Source organism: Pelobates fuscus, chromosome 2 (assembly GCF_036172605.1).
Source record: "Pelobates fuscus isolate aPelFus1 chromosome 2, aPelFus1.pri, whole genome shotgun sequence".
Classification (NCBI taxonomy): Eukaryota; Metazoa; Chordata; class Amphibia; order Anura; family Pelobatidae; genus Pelobates; species Pelobates fuscus.
Window position 1 is genome coordinate 215,209,938 of NC_086318.1, and position 21,467 is coordinate 215,231,404.

General features: G+C 43.2%; 1 protein-coding gene across 1 annotated transcript; it reads left to right on the plus strand.

Annotated features, from left to right (window-relative positions):
* The first annotated feature begins 14,614 nt into the window (after nt 1–14,614).
* On the plus strand, nt 14,615–21,152 carry CENPW (centromere protein W). Its single transcript, XM_063441167.1, has 3 exons — nt 14,615–14,864; nt 16,285–16,398; nt 21,069–21,152. The coding sequence occupies exons 1-3, from the start codon at nt 14,775–14,777 to the stop codon at nt 21,093–21,095; spliced, it is 231 nt and encodes a 76-aa protein (XP_063297237.1). The 5' UTR covers nt 14,615–14,774; the 3' UTR covers nt 21,096–21,152.
* Nucleotides 21,153–21,467: the final 315 nt, after the last annotated feature.

The window sequence follows — 21,467 nt, forward strand, 5'->3', positions numbered from 1 at the left end:
TTGCAGACCTTTCCTGCTGCTTGCTTCCCCTTCCTGCTCCCTGCTTCCCATTCCTGCTTCTTGCTGCCCCTTCCTGCTCCATGCTGCTCATTTCTGTTCCTTTTCCTACTTCACCTTTGTGCTCCTTCTGCCCCTTCCAGCTCATTGCTGTCCCTTTCTGCTCCTTCTCTTATTTTACCTTTGTGCTCCTTCTGATTCTTTCTGCCCTTTTACACTTGTGCTCCTTCTGTCCCTTCCTGTCCCTTTCTGCTCCTTGACTCTTTTTGCTCCTTGCAGACCCTCCCTGCTCATTTCTGCTCATTCTGCCGTTTACAGATCATTGCTGACCCTCCTTTCTACTCCTTCCCCTACTTTACCTTTGTGCTCCTGATTCTTTCTGCTCCTTCACCTTTTTGACTCCTTTTGTCCCTTCCTGCTTCTTGCTGCCCTTTCTGCTCCTTTTTGACCCTTTCTGTTCATTCTCCTACTTTGTGCTCTTTCTGATTCTTTCTGCCCCTTCTTTCTCCTTGCTGCTCATTCCAGACCCTTCCTGCTCCTTGCTGCCTCTTCCTACTCCTTGCTGACCCCTCCTGCTCCTTGCTGACCCCTCCTGTTCCTTGCTGACCCCTCCTGCTCCTTGCTGACCCTTCCTGCTCCTTGCTTACCCTTCCTGCTCCTACCCCTTCTTGCTGCCCCTTGCAGTCCCTTCCTTCTACTTTCTGCCCCCTCCTGCTCCTTCTACTGGCTGCCCCTTCCTGCTCCTTCTACTTTACCCTCCTGCTCCTTGCAAACCTTTCCTACCCCTTCCTGCTCCTTGCAAACCTTTCCTACCCCTTCCTGCTCCTTCCTATTCCTTGCTGACCCCTCCTGCCCCTTGCAGAACCTATCTGCTAATTTCTGCTCCTTTTACTTTACCTTCCTGTAGACTGTCATCCCCCATTCCTCACTTACCTGATCTGCAGGCTCCCCCCCCCCATTCCTCACTGACCTGATCTGTAGGCGGCCCCCCTCATGCCTCACTTACCTGATCTGTAGGCTGCTCCTCCACCCCTTACTTACTTGAGCTGTAGGCTGCCCCCCATGTGTCGCTTACCTGATCTGTAGTCTGTCCCCCATGCCTCACTTACCTGATCTGTAGGTTGCCTCTGAGTCTGGGAGTTGCTGGCTGCACTCTGTGCTGCTCCCCTGCGGATGCAGTCAGGAGAGAGAAGCAGGGATAAGCTGTAGCTTCCTATCCCTGCCTTTCTCTGTTCACAGCGTCACCTACTGGCCGGCGCCGGTATTGCAGTGTATTCTCACACTGAAACAAAAAATAGCAGCACAATCTGAAAAATCGGTTTCCCGCCCCTGCGGATGCCCATGCCCCAGGGTTAGTTAAAGCTGTGGATGAGGATGTACTTTTAAGATGTTTTTAAGAGGGTATGTGCCAGAGCTCATACAAGATGCGTCTGTCCGGCATGATAGGAAGGTCCCACCCTCCTCTTGTCTTGTCTTTTAAACGCGGGTGTTTATTTGTGTGTAGCATTGGTGTTTGAGTGAAAAGTATATAATTTTGAAGTTTGAATTCAGGGGTGTGTTTATATGTAGTGACGAACTGAACCTCGTCCCTAGTTCTTGGAGAAGCCTGTTGGCCAGCCTCTTACCCTGTGACTATGGTCCCTTCAATAGACCTGGCTAAAATACTTTAAAAGCCTCTGTTCATGTGAAGTATGAACTTTTGTACTCCAGACAGAGAGACCGACTATTAGCACTAATTCTCTGGAACTGTTTTGGGTATGGGACGATGTACACGGTTGGTCAAAAATAACACTTCATGGAAAGTCCTAAACCCTGAACTGATCGGGGTGATTTTTGGATATGTTGGTCACCCAGATCAGGGCTATCAGGGGGTTTTATGTATTTTTAGAGTACTTTTGGGGCGTTTAAAAAAAAATATATGTTTTTTTGTGCTTGGAGATGATTGAATTCGGATTAGTACAGTTACTGATCCGATTATCTCCCAAGCAGAGGGGAGGTATTGTGTGCTGTGTGTGGGAGTATCAATCCTTGTAACCTTATTGTTATTGGTCTGTGAAGTTGCAAATCAGTCCCCCACAAGGTCCCTGTGGGCGTACTCCTTGCATGGGGATTGCCATATAAGGCCAAGTGTGGCTCCCCCTTCATGAAGTCTTGGCTCATGTTTGGGGGATTGGAGAACTACATACACTCTGGGGATTGCTATAATCACAATACTCGCCTGCATATAATCACTAGCTCTTAGAGAGCTGTTCCTGCTATGCTCTCTAGACTAAGAGGTCTACCAACTGGAAGCTGGATCATGGTCTTGGGTGCAGGGTGGGTGAAGGACAGCGAGATCCCAACCAAGCTGCGGCAGTTCGTGGGGTTTACGATGGTTATGGTGTTCCAGTACAGTGCTTATGTTGCTCACAAGTACTAGGAAGCAGTGATTAAGGGAAGTATCCAGTCAGGGTGCCAGACAATCCGTCACATTGGTGGCGGGTTGGCTACCTAGTGCGAGGAGAAGCATCCGGAAGACACCGGTAACGTGTGGATTATATTAAGGGCAACGGTAGCATTCATGCAGCGCCCCTGGAAGCAGAGCTGTCCACAGACGTGGAGCAGGCAAGTATGGCATCTTCTAACTCTTGCTCAGAGTTGCTGTTCGAGGTGCATCAGCAACAGGCCTGGTATGGCCCTAATGTGTTGATGGAGACCTTCCAGGTGATCTACAGGGAGTGCAGAATTATTAGGCAAATGAGTATTTTGACCACATCATCCTCTTTATGCATGTTGTCTTACTCCAAGCTGTATAGGCTCGAAAGCCTACTACCAATTAAGCATATTAGGTGATGTGCATCTCTGTAATGAGAAGCGGTGTGGTCTAATGACATCAACACCCTATATCAGGTGTGCATAATTATTATGCAACTTCCTTTCCTTTGGCAAAATGGGTCAAAAGAAGGACTTGACAGGCTCAGAAAAGTCAAAAATAGTGAGATATCTTGCAGAGGGATGCAGCACTCTTAAAATTGCAAAGCTTCTGAAGCGTGATCATCGAACAATCAAGCGTTTCATTCAAAATAGTCAACAGGGTCGCAAGAAGCGTGTGGAGAAACCAAGGCGCAAAATAACTGCCCATGAACTGAGAAAAGTCAAGCGTGCAGCTGCCAAGATGCCACTTGCCACAAGTTTGGCCATATTTCAGAGCTGCAACATCACTGGAGTGCCCAAAAGCACAAGGTGTGCAATACTCAGAGACATGGCCAAGGTAAGAAAGGCTGAAAGACGACCACCACTGAACAAGACACACAAGCTGAAACGTCAAGACTGGGCCAAGAAATATCTCAAGACTGATTTTTCTAAGGTTTTATGGACTGATGAAATGAGAGTGAGTCTTGATGGGCCAGATGGATGGATTGGTAAAGGGCAGAGAGCTCAAGTCCGACTCAGACGCCAGCAAGGTGGAGGTGGAGTACTGGTTTGGGCTGGTATCATCAAAGATGAGCTTGTGGGGCCTTTTCGGGTTGAGGATGGAGTCAAGCTCAACTCCCAGTCCTACTGCCAGTTTCTGGAAGACACCTTCTTCAAGCAGTGGTACAGGAAGAAGTCTGCATCCTTCAAGAAAAACATGATTTAAATGCAGGACAATGCTCCATCACACGCGTCCAAGTACTCCACAGCGTGGCTGGCAAGAAAGGGTATAAAAGAAGAAAATCTAATGACATGGCCTCCTTGTTCACCTGATCTGAACCCCATTGAGAACCTGTGGTCCATCATCAAATGTGAGATTTACAAGGAGGGAAAACAGTACACCTCTCTGAACAGTGTCTGGGAGGCTGTGGTTGCTGCTGCACGCAATGTTGATCGTGAACAGATCAAAACACTGACAGAATCCATGGATGGCAGGCTTTTGAGTGTCCTTGCAAAGAAAGGTGGCTATATTAGTCACTGATTTGTTTTTGTTATGTTTTTGAATGTCAGAAATGTATATTTGTGAATGTTGAGATGTTATATTGGTTTCACTGGTAAAAATAAATAATTGAAATGGGTATATATTTGTTTTTTGTTAAGTTGCCTAATAATTATGCACAGTAATAGTCACCTGCACACACAGATATCCCCCTAAAATAGCTATAACTAAAAACAAACTAAAAACTACTTCCAAAAATATTCAGCTTTGATATTAATGAGTTTTTTGGGTTCATTGAGAACATGGTTGTTGTTCAATAATAAAATTAATACTCAAAAATACAACTTGCCTAATAATTCTGCACTCCCTGTAGAACCAGGTGACCATCGAGAGACAAGCTAAGAGAGACCACGAGTTCCTAATGGCTAAAACGAGGGGAGGAAGTCTCCAGCGAAAGGAGGTTTGCAGCAGCCCTTCGGCAGAGGTGGTGCAACTGATCTGGGAAGAGTCGCCCACTGATTTAATTGACTTTACATCAGAGGATGTTAGCCTCCCCAGTGGGAGCCGGAGCCGAAGTAGGGGACCACATAGACTGGTCCTGTGAGGAACCCCAACTGGCAGGTGGAGATGGGACCGAAGTCTCTCCACCGGCTCTACAGAGATGCTGGGGAGCCGGCCCAGATCCCCAGCTACAGCCGGAGTTACCGGGAGTAGGGATAGTCAATCCTACTCCCCAGTGGCCAAGTATGTTATTGGGAAAAGAGATGGTCAGTCTCTCTCCCCAGTGGCAGTTTATCCTACAGGGAGTGGAGACAATCGGTCTCACTCCCCAGCAGCAGTGTGCAGTACAGGGAGAGAAGGGGGTCGTCCTTCCTCCCCAGCAGCAGAGTGTGTTATTGGGAGAATAAACAGTTAGTCTCTCTCCCCAGTGGCAGACAGTCACAGGGAGAGGAGAGTATCATCCTCCATCCCCTGCGGCAGTGTGAGTTACAGAGAGTGGAGACAGTCGGTCTCTCTCCCCAGCGGCAGACAGTGTTATCGGGAGAGGAGATTGTCGGTCCCTCATCCCAGCAGCAGCAAGCAGCCCTGGGAGTGGAGATAGTCGGTCTCCCTAGCCAGCACCAGCGGTCAGTCCCACCCACCAGCAGATGGGGCTGTTGTGCAGGTACAAGCCCCCTGGCATTGTCCCAGCAGAAGAGCTGGCATCAGGGCAGAGCGCAGCTGGCCTCTGCCCTACCTGTCCCCTTATTTCAGGGCAGGACTACCCCACAGCAGAAGTGCTGGCAATAGGGCAGAGCGCAGTTCACCTCTGCCCACCAAGTACTTACAACTTTATGCCTGGGAGCACAAGGGAGATTGGCGGTGACGGTTGATGCTTACTAGAACTCACAGAAGCCACACCCACTCAGCAACCCGAGACATGCTGGACACCAGAAGCCACCAGGTCAAGTGTTTGTTTATGGGTGGGCTATTCGACTAACTCAGGTTAGAACAGAAGGTACCAGGGGATGTAACATTTGTGGGGTTTTATGTAATTTTAGGGTACTTTTTGGGTGTTTTAAGAGCTGTTCCTGCTACACTCTCTGGTCTAGGAGAGGTCTATGCACTGGAAGCATGATCCTGGTCTTGGGTCTAGGGTGGGTGGAAGACAGCGAGATACCAACCAAGCTGCGGTGGTTTGTGGGGTTTACGGTGGCTATGGGGTTCCAGTACAGCGCTTACGGTGCTCGCAAGTATTAGGAAGCAGCGATTGATGGAGGTACCCGGTCGGGGTGCCAGACGGTTCGTCACATACATAATGTTTGCAGAGGTGTGTTTGCATGTTGTGTTGACTGGGATGTATGCACATACGTACTTACACAGATATACATACACATTAATACACAGATACACACATATAAACACACTGACACATGCACACACCTGGAAACACGCGCACACCTTGATACATATACACACCTTTACGCACAGATACACACAGTGACACACAGATACACATATTGACACATAGATACACACACTTGCACACATAGATACACACACTGACATACACAGATACACACACTGACAAAGATAGACACATTGACACAGATACACACACTGATTTTATCTTAGCGTGGTGCCCTCAAAGGCATGTTAGTTTAAAATTCTGTAATAAAGTGTGCCTACACTATAGTGTGATATTTTAATGCTGAGGGGATACCACAACATCTCTATATATCTTCAAGTGATTTAGGTGATGTACCTCTTGATATACACCATTTAGTCAATATGACCTATTAATTAAGTCCTACACTTGGTATATTTGAACAAAGCCTGGGTAAAACATTTACTATTTTCTTTCCTTATCTTGTTTTATTGTTTTAGTTTTAAAATGTCAATATTTATGAGTAAAGCACTACTTCTTATTTCCCCTACTCGCAGTGAAACACTCATAGCTGCAGTTGACTGCACATTGGAACCCTGTATGGTGGGTCTTTTTTTTTGTTTAACTTTCTGTAGGAAAAAAAAAGTATTCTAAAATGTGATTGTGGTGTTGCTGGTGGCTATGCCTTTGTTTGCCCTCCTAAAAGAATAAATAAATAATTACAATAAAGAAATAAAAACATTTAATGAAATGATTCCTAAAAAACAGCGACCCACCAGCTTATATCGACTTTTATTTTACACAGTTTTGCAAAATGTGTTTCAGAGGGAATGTTAGAATGCCCTAAACGTGTATTTATTCAGTATATGATATGCTATTAGAGCCATCTACCATAATAGGAGGGTGGTCTTCCTGTGAGCAAAAAGCTTTTGACTGAGAATATGAATATAAAAAATGTTTATTGTTTAAAGTAGGTTGATGCTTACTAGAACTCACAGAAGCCATATGAACGACATGTGTTTTTATTATCCAAAACAAATTGAGAGCCATGCTTTATCAAGAAAATCCCAAAAGCCCACAGCCTATGATATTTCCAGACTCTGTGGTTCACACACACAAATGTTTGGCTCATATTTTGGCACGGTTGTTAAGTGTCGTCAACCACAGCAATTTATGTGCGGCTAAAGCTTTATTGAAGTAGCCCACTATCATATGTGCTTTTTGTCTGCATCCTTATATGGTGTAGGACATAGGTACCAAATGTTTTTTTTTTAGACTATGGATTATTAATCGTACTTCATAGCGTATGCCAAATATGTTACCACCTATTGGAGTCCTAAAAATATTTCAGTGCAACATTTATTTAATCTCTTCAAAAGGTAGCCATTGACATTTGTAGTATTTTATTTACAATACATTAACACTCATTAACTCATTCCATCATAAAAACAATGGTCCTTAAGGGCCCCAGTGATAACACTGTGTGAATAGGAGACCCTCAATGTATTTAACTAAACACTGGACATAATCAGGTGAAAATGTCTGACTTATGCAATCGCTACTCTCATATTTACCAAAGCTTATTCTGAAATTTAGCCAGTGCAACCGAAATTGCATTAATCGGCTGGATGCATATGGTGTCTGGATTGAAATCAGTGCTTTTCGAATCCAAACACTATACAACATTTAGGATATGAAATATTCAAAATAAAAAATCATGCCCGAAAGCATCCATTTATGCAAACAATTAATTTAGGCACTATTTGTTGCTGGCAGTGCTAGTAGTCAGCAGGCAAGTAGTTAAATAACCCTCCAGGGTACAAAGGTTAATCTTGTAGAAGCTGGCCAGCACTTGCCAAGTGTAAAAATAAAAAAAAAATAACCCTATGGGGTCAAGTAAGTAGTAAGCCTATGAGGGTCAAGATGACCTCTATATTATATAAGAGACGTTTCTTACCTCCCATATTCCCCCTCCTGCCATGCGGCAGTTGGGGGCATATCTAATAAACATGTGGATGGGACCTGTAAAATATATGGGGGGATCTGATCTATGAGTTTAATAGCTGGAGAACCTTATGTCTTGCCCACCACCACCCATAGGTGGGGAGCGGAGCTCTAACTAAATATAGAAGAGGGACAGGGAAATACCATTGTCCACCCCTAAATTGTGTTGCATTGCTGACGCTCTCAGCCAGTGAGGGCAGACCTGTAAATCCACACTTAGATCAATGAAGTAGGCACTGTAATTTCAGGTGCTCAGTGGGACTCAATTGCTGTGGGTAAGCTGTCAAGCTGTTCCAAACAGGAAACTCTGAGATGGAGCCAGAATACACCTGGCACTTTACCCACTACACCTAGCTGCAATAGTCATGGTGTTTGGAGTGTTCCCTTAACGTTAGCCATGTTTTTTTAAGAATGTCTGGGTACAATGCATGTGGCTGTAAGTTACATATCATGTTATATTAGAATGCAGTCAAAGAGTTATTTACATGATTTGAAGAATGTTAAAATAGAGGGTGATTTTTTTTTTAAATTCTTTATTTTTGTTGTGCAAGTGGTTACAGGGTATCAACATACGCCACAACAGCGTGTTTCAAGATTTACAGAAGTTAGGCAGTGGCATGAAAATTCGCACATTTTTATGTAATGACATGAAGGATAGTCGATTAGGTGTCGTTTGTATGAACTTGTTGCTATCAGGTAGAGTGAATCAGCAGTTTAAGTCAGTCACCCCAAGCCATCAGAAGCAGGGGCCCCTGCGTGTGTATAATATTAAATGGTCTGGTATTCTGATGTGTTGTGTGCCTGTGCAGAGCCTCGTGTAAGCGTTTGGTGTAAGCGGGACCCCCCAGTCTGTGTGTGTGTGAATGGACATGTCTGTTGCGTGAGGGTATGGTAGAGATCGTCAGCGGCACGAGAAGCACTAAAGAAAATGATAACAACCCCCAAAAGCTCAGTGACACCAACACAATGAGGGGGACCCGAACACTGTAATAAAGTGTAGCTAGCGTCTCTGAGTGTCTCTGAAACGGCCCGAGACAGCTGGTGTCATTATGTATGGCCTCGCGGCATCGGCTGGACATTGTAGCAGTACTTACCCTCTCCAGGGGCCGGCCGGGGTCCTCTCTTCTCGCCGCGTGCGGTCCTGCTCCTGCACGAGCCGTGCGCGGCTCATCCGACGGCCAGATGAGGAAGGCGGGCAGTGATTGCGAGAAGCGGTCACGTGTCCCGCCTGACACTAAGAGTGCGCCGCGTGTCTCAGGCGCGCATATAAAAGGGACTGTGGGAGCCGAAAATTAAAACAGTCTCCCATTGGCCACTGTCATGCCACATTCCCCATACACTCACGTTTTGGGGGCGTGGATATGACAGGGGCCAATCAAAGTGAACTCTAGGGTATTTATACTCACCTGTTTCCTTAGTACCTTGCCCTATCGTGGTTTCTGTTCAGTTCCCTTTAGTGCTTGTATTGTTCAGTTGGTTTTTTGGTGCTTGACCTTGGCTTTGTTCCTGTCTCCGCTTTCTCTTTATCCTTGCTTGTCTATTCGTCGGTTTGCTCTCCTGTGTACCAGTCCCTGGCTTGTTCTACTTTACGCTGTCTCTCGGTTCCCTTGACCTCAGCTTGTTCTGGACTCTGTCTTTTCTTGTACTCGTCTAAGTCCGGCCATTCTAAGGTCCGGTAAAACGTATCTTGTTTTCTTGCCTCTAGACTATCTGGACTATTCTTGCGTGTTGGGGTATATTACCGTGACAGACATGAGGGAGTCCTTATTAGTGGATCGGTGTGCTGCTTCATCATGGATATGTTCCATGAGGTTGGGTCGTAAGTGATGTGCAGTCCTCTTTTGTTCTGTTTTGCATCATTGTTAGCCAGTGCAAGTGCGGTGTGTCTGCTCGTCGTCCCCTTGAGCTGTAGCTCGTTCCGCATCTTCCTTGGGGACTTCACCGTCCTGCTGCGTGTCCGCCTTCTTGGGGTGTCGCTTTTGAGTTACAGCTGGGTAGGTGGTGCTGTTTGGTATGTTGGAGGGGGACACAGCATTGTGCCTCGGGCTACGGCCCCCCAGCTCTGTCAGTAGGTAGGTAGCTCGATGCATCGTGCCGTTAGCGGTGTCTGTGGTGCTGCAATTTGCTTTGTGCCTCCCCATCTCTTCTCCCTTCTGCTACTGAAGATAAATGTCCATTTGGGGCCCCGCGGTGCTTACTTGCTGCCGGTTCCCTCGTGTGTCTAGCCAGCAGGGATCAGCGGTCCGTTTCGGGCTCCGTGAGTCAGCTTTCACACGTGGCCTCCGCCATCTTGGAATAGGGATTCGGGCCTACGCAGCGCCCTGGTATGATATGGCCTCCAAGTGTGGCTGTGAGGTGAGGACCGGGATCAACACCCTGGCCCAGAGGGGGGGAACCGGGACAAGGTCCACACAGATGCAGCGTGGCTGTCGGGCTCCATTAGGCAGGATAGTGGAGCGGTGGCCATCCACTCCACTCACCGCCAGGAAAGGTCCCGCCCGACATAGCAGAGATCTCCCCTCCAGGGGACAAGAACTTCGGGAGCAAGCCTCTCCCCGGTTCCGGTGGCACTTACCCATCGATGGTCGCAGTTATGGGTCATGTGAGTGATCAAAATCATGATTTCCAAGCTTAATGGGTCGTTATTTGCAGGAGCTGAACTTCCCTGAGACCGCTCTGCTCCCCGTCCCCGTCCCCCATAGAGGGTGATTTTTTTACATTGTTTCCCTTTAACAAATGTCCCGTGGACGTCATTTAGTCAAGCAATTGTTCTGCATGGTTGTCTATTTGTGCTACACATTAGAAAGATTATTTACTGCTTCTACTGGTCCACACTATATAATATGCAGTCAAGTTGCTATACAAACCCTACTCATGTATAACTAGCATTCAGGTAGACTAACTACATCAGTGCCAGAGCCGAGATGTTTTTCATTTCCAGAGTTCCGTGTGTGTATCTGTTAAGTACCAATGACAGTGTATGCTATTATTAAGAATCTGTCTTTTAATATTCTCTTCCAAAAGCTGATAATCATGCTAACTAGCATAAAGGCGATCCAAATCACAAAATATATTAATTACAAATTGCCCTTTACATGACCTGCCACATAAACCCATTGTTTTTGCTGGGCAAAACAAGCCTTGAAGATTACAATGAGAAATTTAATTTTACATAGCAGGCGGTCCTGCAAAGATTGCCTACTAATTTCTTCTTATGAGTAAAGTGTCTGGTCTGGAATGCTGCCACTGAAGTGAAGGACAAATTCAAATGGTGGCTTCTTCACATGGAAGCTTGGAATGAACGCACCATATTCTGTACAGCTCCAGATTTGATAATCAAATGCGACGCATGTTTGCACGGTTGGGGTGCTCAATGTGGAAAAACTTCCACCAAGGGCAGATGGTCACACCTGGAATCGACACTCCATATCAAATGTTTGGAACTTCTGGCCAGTTCCTTTGCAGTCTGCAGTTTCTCCCTAACTCAAGCCCAATGTGCTATCCTTCTGAAGATGGACAACATGTCCGCTACATCAATCACCTGGAGGCACAAAATACAAAATTCTGACCTACATGGCTTGCGATTTCTGGCAATTTTGCCTGATGCATGGCATTTCAGTCACGGCAGAATATATTCAAGGTCTCTCCAACAATACGGCAGACTGGTATTCACGCCAACTCAGATATTCCAGCAACTGGCACTTGGATTCCAGTCTTCTAAGACATCTGGAACCTATGGGGTCTATTGGAAATAGACCTTTTCGCTTCTCGTTTGAACTTCCCCGTTTTTCAGTTGGGAGAATTCGTGGCCAGTGCTGTCGGATCTGGTCTCCAAGATTGGTCTTCCTTAAGGTATTGCGCTTTTCCGCTCTTTGCACTGATTTCCCGTTGCCTTTTCCATCTACGTCACCAATCCTGCACCTGGTGATCGTGGCTCCTCTATCGCCGTCCCAACCATAGTTCCCTCATCTTCAGGAGATGGCTATCGACCTTCCACGTTTGCTTCCATCTCTCGAGAGCCTTCTTCAGGATCCAGAAGGTCTGCCTCATCCCCTTGTCCTCCAAGGTCTCTTGCATCTCGCGGTGTGGTTGATTTCAGGGCACCTTGGTCGGTCAAGGGAGTTTTGCAATAAACTCTCCGACTTATCAAGGGAGCATGGGCACCCGACATGAGACAGGCTTATAAATCTGCTTGGAGCAGATGGCATAGTCGGTGCATCCTGTCACATGTCGACTTTTCTGAGGTATTTGTTTTGCTCATCCACCCTTACCATGATACTCTGTCTTGTGGGATGTCTCTATTGTCTTGAATAATTTTCTTGCAAGAGGGTTTCTGACGTACAAGCTCTTGATGTGGATGCTCGTTCCTTTACTCCAGAAGGTGTCCTCTTTGAATTTCTCGGAGGACAAACACCTCCTCTTAAATCATTTTATATCCAGCTTTCCCTGATAGATCTCTCCTTTGCCCTGATGCATGCTTATGGGAGTATGAACTTTGTACCACTACGTTACGGAATACTTTGAAACAGGAACTCTTCATCTCCTTCCAAAAGTCTTCCGCGTCTTCCGGTGTCTAACCTAGCCTGGTGGGTCAAATACAATTTAGGGATATTTATTACAGTAGCACACGTTTACCAAATAGACCACTAAATTGCAATGCACAAGTAAAAACAAAATGTGACAATAAAATACCAAATGGCTATACAATAAGGCTTAAAATATATCTGTAGCAGAGAGCTGGTCTTTCACAGGTTAACTCCACTAAGGATCACAGTGAGGCTCAGGAACAAGTAATAAAATACCATAGAATAATAATCACATCAAGCAAGGTAATCCACGAATATCCCCATACAGATCCCAATGACTGGACAACACACAGCATCAGGAGCAGAACTGATCTTTAATCACACAACCCCTGCTTTTATGCAATCCTCCCATGCAAGGGAGACACCCACCATAATTATTACAATAACCAATCGGGTACAAGGTACAACCCACACATCTCCTCCCTCAGATAAACAGTTAACATAATTAAAAAGGTACACAATTTTCCCCAAGTTCCAGATGTACCCCAAATACATGAGGTACACCCTTGATCTGGGTGAGCAACATACTCAAAAATCACCCAGATCGGACCAGGGGTTTGGGAGTTATGGAGGTGTAAAGTTTTGACCGACCGCACAGGCAGACGAAAACAGTTCCATGAGTTTTGGCCTTGCGGTCGGTCTCTTTTCTGTGGCTAAAAAGTCCCGAGTTCAATGCCATCCAGAGCTGTGTTTGCCTTCGGATGAATCTCCTTGTTCGTGGGATTCAAACTACTGAACAGCAGGCCGTTCGGTAGTTTCTATCAGTCTCTTCCATAGCTCTGGAGGTCTTAGCGGTGTTCGTTTAGTCGAGGCAAAACACCGCTGTTCGGGAGTTTAAGATGGCCGCCGCCACGTGTTCGGCTCCCAAAACGGCGGCCACCCAGGGACTTTAACAACAAATTCATGCTTTTCAATGGGAAAGTGAACAGGGAGGTTAATTGAAGTCACACTTATGCATCAAGGTGGTCTGGCGTTCGGTAGTTTGTGTTCGTATGGTGAATAACGTATTTCAGTACAGTGTATGGGAACAATTAGACGAACGTTTCAGTTCACACGAAAGTCTTTGGGGAAACCAATGAAAGTGAAATATGCTGGACAGCCAGGTGGATTTTACTACAATATCATATGACATACATGGTAGTATTTACATTTGTAAACTGAACGCATTTCAGCAAATCAGCCAGTCAAAATGTAAAAAACTGAAATGGGCAGGTATCTAATTTCGCCATGTATCCTTACAAATTCATAGCAAAGATACACATATAGGAGGGACACAATTGCCAAATTCCCACAGCCCTGAGATTAAAAAAAAAAAAAAAAAAATCAGATTTGCATTTCTAACAATGATTTTGGCATCTGAGCGGGATATTTCATGTAAACGCTACTCCAGAACTATTGTTAATGCTTCTTTCAACTTCACAAGTCCCATAAATATACTGGTGACAAGGAGAAAGTTGTGCAAACATACATCTGACAATTTGTGAGTGGCCAATTGTAAACTATAAAACTTCACTTACTCTCACACAGTTAAACGCTATGTCTCTCCATTTAATCTGTATTTAGCAGATGATCCCCTATTCTATTATGCATACACTTCGTTCCTGCCCAAGATTGGACAGCTTTGTTTGGCATATACAAGGAAGTGAAGCCTCTGCATTATTTGAACATATTCAGAGGTAAAGCTTTGAGTGTGGAGCCTGGTTGTGCCATGTCTCATGAAAATTCAGACCTGCCAGTTCAGCTGAGAGAGGGATTTGGTGAATACTGGGCATGTTTTTGGCACACTGCTTGTGCCTCTTCCCACAAAGGAGCTTGTCATACAGCGCAGCTACAGGATGAAAAACTGCCTGGTAGGGCAGCCAATCAAAGGCTTCTGCATGGTTTTAAGATACCATGAATTTAACTCCAAGGGCATAGCAAGTGCAGTTAAACAGGTGCCTGCAGTGCACTTTACCTCAGTAATTCTGACATCAGGTTCCTCAGGCTGATGGTTGATTGGGTGGACTGGGTCACAACTGGAGTGACCGTGTGACATTGGGGACCCGTGTGGCGAGCTCTAATGGATATCAGTATGACCCTTCGATGTAAACATTGCAGTTTCTAAAAAAAAAAAAAAACCTGCACCTTATTATTATATGTATTATTATATTGGGGACCCAGTAAGAGACATACACTGTTTGTTATGAACAACTATGTACAGAGCTCTGGCTCCAGCACGTCATTTAGTTTTTCCGCCACTATAGCTTTCGGCTTCTCTGTGCGTCATCATGCAGCGTCCGAGCGTGTGACGTCATCACCCGTCGCCTTCTGTTGGTATTGCCCGCTTCGATTGGGTTTGAAACAGAGCTTAGTGCGGGATGCAGCCAGGAGCCCGTACTTCGCGGTTGTTTTTATACTAAATCGCCGTATCCTGGTGTGACCCTCCATCATGAAGCGCACAGCTCCTCGCACGGCCATTAAGGCCATCATGAAGAAACAGAACCCAACGCTGCGGATGGAGACGAACATTGACCTGCTGGTAATAAACCTCAGCCAGGACATTGCATGCATGTGTGACCGGTCTAATGGCAATTACCGAACCAGAGTTAGTGGCCCTGTGTGTATGGCTTATGATTACAGTGCGTGTGAGAAACCCAGGGTTCCTGGCTGAGAGTGATGAGCTCTTGTTTATTGTTACTGTGTGTGTGTGTGTGTCCCCTGGCTGAGAGTGATGAGCTCTTGTTTATTGTTACTGTGTGTGTGTGTCTCCACTCCCAGGGTTCCTGGCTGAGAGTGATGAGCTCTTGTTTATTGTTACTGTGTGTGTGTGTCCCCTGGCTGAGAGTGATGAGCTCTTGTTTATTGTTACTGTGTGTGTGTGTCCCATGGCTGAGAGTGATGAGCTCTTGTTTATTGTTACTGTGTGTGTGTGTCCCCTGGCTGAGAGTGATGAGCTCTTGTTTATTGTTACTGTGTGTGTGTGTGTCCCCACTCCCAGGGTTCCTGGCTGATTGCGATGGAGTCCTATCTGGTGATTTATATTCTATGTCACCCAATGTCAGTGTCTGTTTGATGTCCTGTCATTTGTTACACTGTATATGTATGTAGCCACTGCTGTCAGCTATTATTAACCCATGGGTGTCAGGGGTATCTGCATTTTCATTCCCAGTTTGCTCTTATTTGTGTTCGGTAAAGAATAAACTGACATCTAACTTATATTGCAAAATATACACCCTTGTTGACTACAGTAAAATGTGACATCCCATCCAGCTACTCTTCCTGCAACCTCATTTTGCTCTTAATTTTGATAATATCCCCCTCTCCCTGCAGTAGAAAAGAAACCGATATCACTGGGCTCCAACTTTTGCTATAAAGTGTTGTATTGTTGTAGAAAATAAATGTCTGTTAGTAACAAAGTGTTTATATTTCGATATGCTCTACATCCATGGAGAAATTCTCTCAGCATTAGTGTATGCATGCACTTTATGTACTGCTTTGCATGGTGTAACTAATTTGTTCACTGTATGTATGGCAAATTAAGAAAATTAATTTGATTAAAATATAGCGCTTTTTTCTTTGTTTTAGTTAGCTTTTTTGTTTAACTAAAATTTCATAATTGACATTTCTTCTGTAAAGCCCACAATGTTCAGCGTTCATTGTAAATGTAAAGACGTTTGTGGTTAGCTGAGCATTCTAGGGCTAGTAGCCCCATAGCAAGTGAACATGCTGAAATTAAAATAATCTGTATGTTTGGAGGCATGTTGATTCAATTCAATGGGTAAATCCTACATTATTCTGCAAATCTAAAAAGGTGAACACTAGCAATCAATGATAGGAATCTCTGTTTTTCTAGGATTGTCAAGTCCTGTATGAATGATTTTAAATGTAATTTGCTGCATTAAGTAATTGATTACCATGTAAATCACTCAAGATTAACACAGGTTTTATTTCTTCTTTAGATCCACTTAAACTGCCTGCTGTTTCTCCAAAGGCTGGCCACTGAGTCCCGGTTAAAAGCATGTGAGGAAAAGTCCTCCGTGATAAAACCTGAACATATCAAAGCCGTTTCAAAGGTAGCACAATTACTTTAAACAGGATCTATTATGAAATGTTAACTGTCAGGTTATCCAGAATTTTAATCTCTAAGCACTGGCGTCATCAACAGTTGAACTAGTATATACATAAGTGCCACCACACTATTTGCATTTGATACATTTGACATCTTTATCAACTAGTGTTTTACTCTCAAGACAAATCTGTCACCATCACTGACCACCATTTAGTAAAACAAGTACTGTGGCAGAAGGCCATACTCCTCTACCTCTCCTCTGCTGGTCTGCTGACCTCTTTTCTTCTCTAATGTGTTATTCATTGTGTCTCTCAGATTTCTTCCTGGATAGTATCCTGGTATGAGACAATGCTACAATCTCACCAGATGTGTTGCATTTGATTCCATGATCTGCTTCTTCCCTGCATTCTGTTACTCAAGTAATGCCGCTTTGACTTAGTAGGACAATATAAGCACACAGTCTTTTCATCTTGATGAAGATCTATTGATACATAGGTGCTGCCCCTGCAGCCTTACAGATGAAAACAGTGCAGTTTCTGAGATGAATCAGATGAAATTCTGGCATCATTTTGATGTCTGGTGTTACCATGTAAAACATGCAGAAACTGTGTACATCCAATTCTATTCAATGATGGATCTAGGCAGTTCCTGTGCCTGTGCCATCAAATGAGAAGCATGTGATTGAGCAAATGTCATCTGGATTCATGCTCACTGTTTAGTAGGCATGCCTCTACTCGCAGCATATTTTAATCTCCCTTATGCTATTATGCGGGTCATATTAACCCCCATAGAGTGAGGGAGGACATGGGGGGGCTTAGGAAGTGGCAGGGAGCACAGCTCCCTGACACTTTTATTTTTAGATATTACAAGGAGGGAGCTGCACACCTGTCTTTCTGACAAATGAATAAATAGATGAAATTCCCATTCGCATGCCCAAGTGTTTAACTGGGCATGCGCGGGAATTTCACAGCGCTATCTAGTGTGGGCAGATGACGTGTTCCACAGGGACTTTATCTACCCACACAAATATGGCTGCGCCTAGGTCCTGCCACAAAATAAAGAGTAAAAAATAGGTAATATGGGGGCTTAGGGGCATTTGGGGGTGACTAGTGGGACAATGAGATGTAGTGGAGTCGGGAGGAGGGTTAAAAAAACAAAACGGGATTCAGCCATGACAGTGCCGCTTTAACATACAGTTCCTTCCCACCATTCCTTTAACCCTTTAAGACCGGAGGGCGTACAATTGCGTCCTTTTTTAAGCAGCTCTAAACGCCGCCGGCCGTAATTGTACGCCCATCGTTTTTTTTTTTTTTTTACTTACCCGGTCGCCGGCGATCGCGGTTGGGGGTCTCCCAGGGAGCCCCCCGCGGCACGTCCGCCCTCTTCAGCCCCCCCGGACCATGTGAGAGTGAGGTCCTTGCGAGGACCTCACAATCACATGGCCGGGGGGGCTGAAGCGGGCGGACGTGCCGTGGGGGGCTCCCTGGGAGACCCCCAACCGCGATCGCCGGCGACCGGGTAAGTAAAGCAATGACAGTCCCCCTGCTGGCTGAAATCAAATAAAAAAAGTTAATCAAATTAAATTAAGTGTAAAAAAAAAAATAATAATTATATACTTAGATCATATATATATATATATATATCTCTCAAATTACACGTAGACTGATTATATATATATAATTATTGTTATATATATTTATATATAATATAAAAAAAAATATGTTAATACGTTAAAAAATAAAATAAAATAAATAATTAAAAATAAATAATTAAAAAATAGATGTTATTTCGTTCTAACTGTATTGTAATATTAATATATATATATTTATATCAAAATACATGTAGAACGAATATATATATATATACCTATAATAATTTAGTTTTATATATATATATATATATATATATATATACATATATTAATTCTACAAATATATTTATGTAATATTTTTACATAATTAGGTATCCTAATTAATTACAATTAGCAGGACCTGCCTGACAACCCATGCCGAAAGTATAGGGAATTTAATTTGCTAGCACTATATTTAACCCTATAACTTTCCAAAGACACCATAATACCTGTACATGGGGGGTACTGTTTTACTCAGGAGACTTCGCTGAACACAAATATTAGTGTTTCAAAACAGTAAAATGTATTACAACGATGATATCGCCAGTAAAAGTGACGTTTTTTGCATTTTTCACGCACAAACAGCACTTACACGGACGATATTATTGCTGCGATACTTTTTACTGTTTTGAAACACAAATATTTGTGTTCAGCAAAGTCTCCCGAGTACAACAGTACCCCTCATGTACAGGTTTTATGGTGTTTTCAAAAGTTACAGCATCAAATATAAGGTTTGTGTTTCATTTTTTTCACATTAAAATTCGCCAGATTACTTACGTTGCCTTTGTGACCCTATGGTAGCCCAAGAATGAAAATTACCCCTATGATGGCATACCATTTGCAATAGTAGACAACCCAAGATATTGCAAATGGGGTATGTCCAGTCTTTTTTAGTAGCCACTTAGTCACAAACACTGGCCAAAATAGTAGTTTTTTGCATTTTTCACACAAACAAATACTAACGCTAACTTTGGCCAGTGTTTGTGACCAAATGGCTACTAAAAAAGACTGGACATACCCCATTTGCAATACCTTGGGTTGTCTACTATTGCAAATGGTATGCCATTATGGGTGTAAATTTAATTCCTAGGCTACTATACAGTCTCAAAGGCAACGTAACCAATCTGGCAAATTTCAATTTCAAATGTAACGTGCTATATTTGACCCTGTAACTTCCCAAAACACCATAAAACCTGTACATACTGTTTTACACGTGAGAATGTGTATTTTATTGCAGTAAAAGCAAACAGTATTATGACATTGACAGTTAAAATGTCATGTAGAACTAAATTTCTTATTTTCTCCCATTTTTTTTTCATATTAAATTATGTTTCATAGCTAAATATTTGATATTAAATGAAAGCCCTGTTTCCCCTGAATAAAATGATATATAATAAGGGGGTGCATTTAATATGAAAGGGTGAATTACGGTTGGACAGACATATAGCGCAAATGCCAGGTTTTGTTCACGTTTTGTTTTGTTCACAACTTGTACATTTGGCTCAGTCCTTAAGGGGTTAATGTCGCTACTTACAATTTCTGTTGACCCATACCAAAGGATCACCTGGACAAAAATACCATGCCACGTATAAATTTTCTAAACACTTAGGGAGGAAAACCATGCTGCCGCTAATACTAAAGAAAAATGAATTAACAGTGAGTAAAATGTTTTTTTTTTTTTGGTCCTATAGTGGCAGTACCCCAGTAATTTAGCATGTATAATACACTAGAAAGGTTGTGTCAGTTCTTCACAGTGATAACTGCTTGCAACACCTTTCTCCCAAATTTTTCATTAAAAGCTAAAATGTCTAGCCATTTTGTAAATGTGTGACCATGTTGCATTCTTGCATTTCATATCCAGTGATGTGTGGGTTATTTATGTTCACAACGTTGATGTAGCTCTCGTACAATATGCTTTAATTTTTACAGGAGCGGTTGTTTTTAATCAAACAGACCTGTCTTATAGAGCTGAATACCCTATGGTATTGATGCTATATACGACATGAAAAAAAAAAACAGGTACTGTCTTTTTGTAAAATCATAAACCACCAAAATTCTAATTGCCCATCTAGTAATACCCTGTATGGATTACTGTAGCTAAGTCTTGCTTTGCTATCCCCTCTGCATAAATTCTTCTGCTAGTTGCATTTACCTTACTTGCCAGCCATCTGCTTCTTCATACTACCAGTCTCTCTACTAGTGCCACACCTGTTCCAGGATAATATTCACACTGTCATCCATGCCTAATTAGCTCAAACAGTAGACTGCCAGACCTGTATCTCTGCCGTTCTCTCCAAATACTCTCCCACCATCCCTATTCTTCTGCCCAGGAATTGCACCTCTTCTACACCCACTAGTGTCTCCAGAACATCTTCAATGCTGCATCTACTCTATAAAATGCCTTGCCTTTTTCTCTCACTCGTGCATCCTACTTTAATGTCACTATTAACAGACCACATTTCATATTGGTGCAAATGGTGATGTCAAATGAGGGGTAAAGTCTTGTACTCTTCCCTTGTAGTCTTGTGTCAGAGTTTTGTCTTTTTAAATTTATATAAATGTTTTTATTTATTTAAAGAGTTACCCCAAGCACAATTTTGACTTCAGTGATATAATGTTGTCATGGTGTTTGGAGTCTGTATATGCAGCATTTCAGTATAAAATGTAGCCTATACAGAGATATTTTATATTGTTGCCAGAAATGCAATTCCATATACAGCCCATTCAGTGCAATTCCACATACAGCATATTCCATGCACAGATCAAGACATTAATAAATGATGAGATCCGCAGAGATGTCACACGATAGCAATGCAGACTGTTTTTACCTGGACTAGTGAGGAGGGAAAACCATTGCAAATCTTTTTGGCCTATTACTGGGGAACCGCACCAGGGTACTCCCAGCATCATAACCACTACAGTGTGCTTAAACTATCAAATGAGGATCTGTGAAGCTTTTATATTGGATTGTTTGATTTTCTGGTTGAATATTAACTCATTCATTAAACAGATATTTATTTTACATGCTTGCATTTGTTTTTCAGATAGTTTTGAAAAAATCCAAAGGCTAAAAATGATGGAAAGCTAAAGAAGAAAACTCAATTTCATCAGGAGATGTCAATTGTCTGATACTTTTTAAATTGTTTTTTTTTTTATAATTATGACCTTTTGTTTGTGTTTTTGTTTTTATTTTACTAAAGTTGTTACAAGAGTTAAAATTTTGTGTAATGCATTTTTTTTGTTTAGAGTCTTGTACTGTTATTCACTAAACTCTGAATTTTAGCACATTAAGTTACTTTTAAAATTGAATTTAGTGAATAACGATGTTTGAGAGTTAATCATCAAGCAACAAACCATTGATACAAATATACTTATGTATTAAACGTTTAAAGAAAGGCACTGTAGCCAGTCACTTAAAATGTCCACACTAATTGATGTTACTG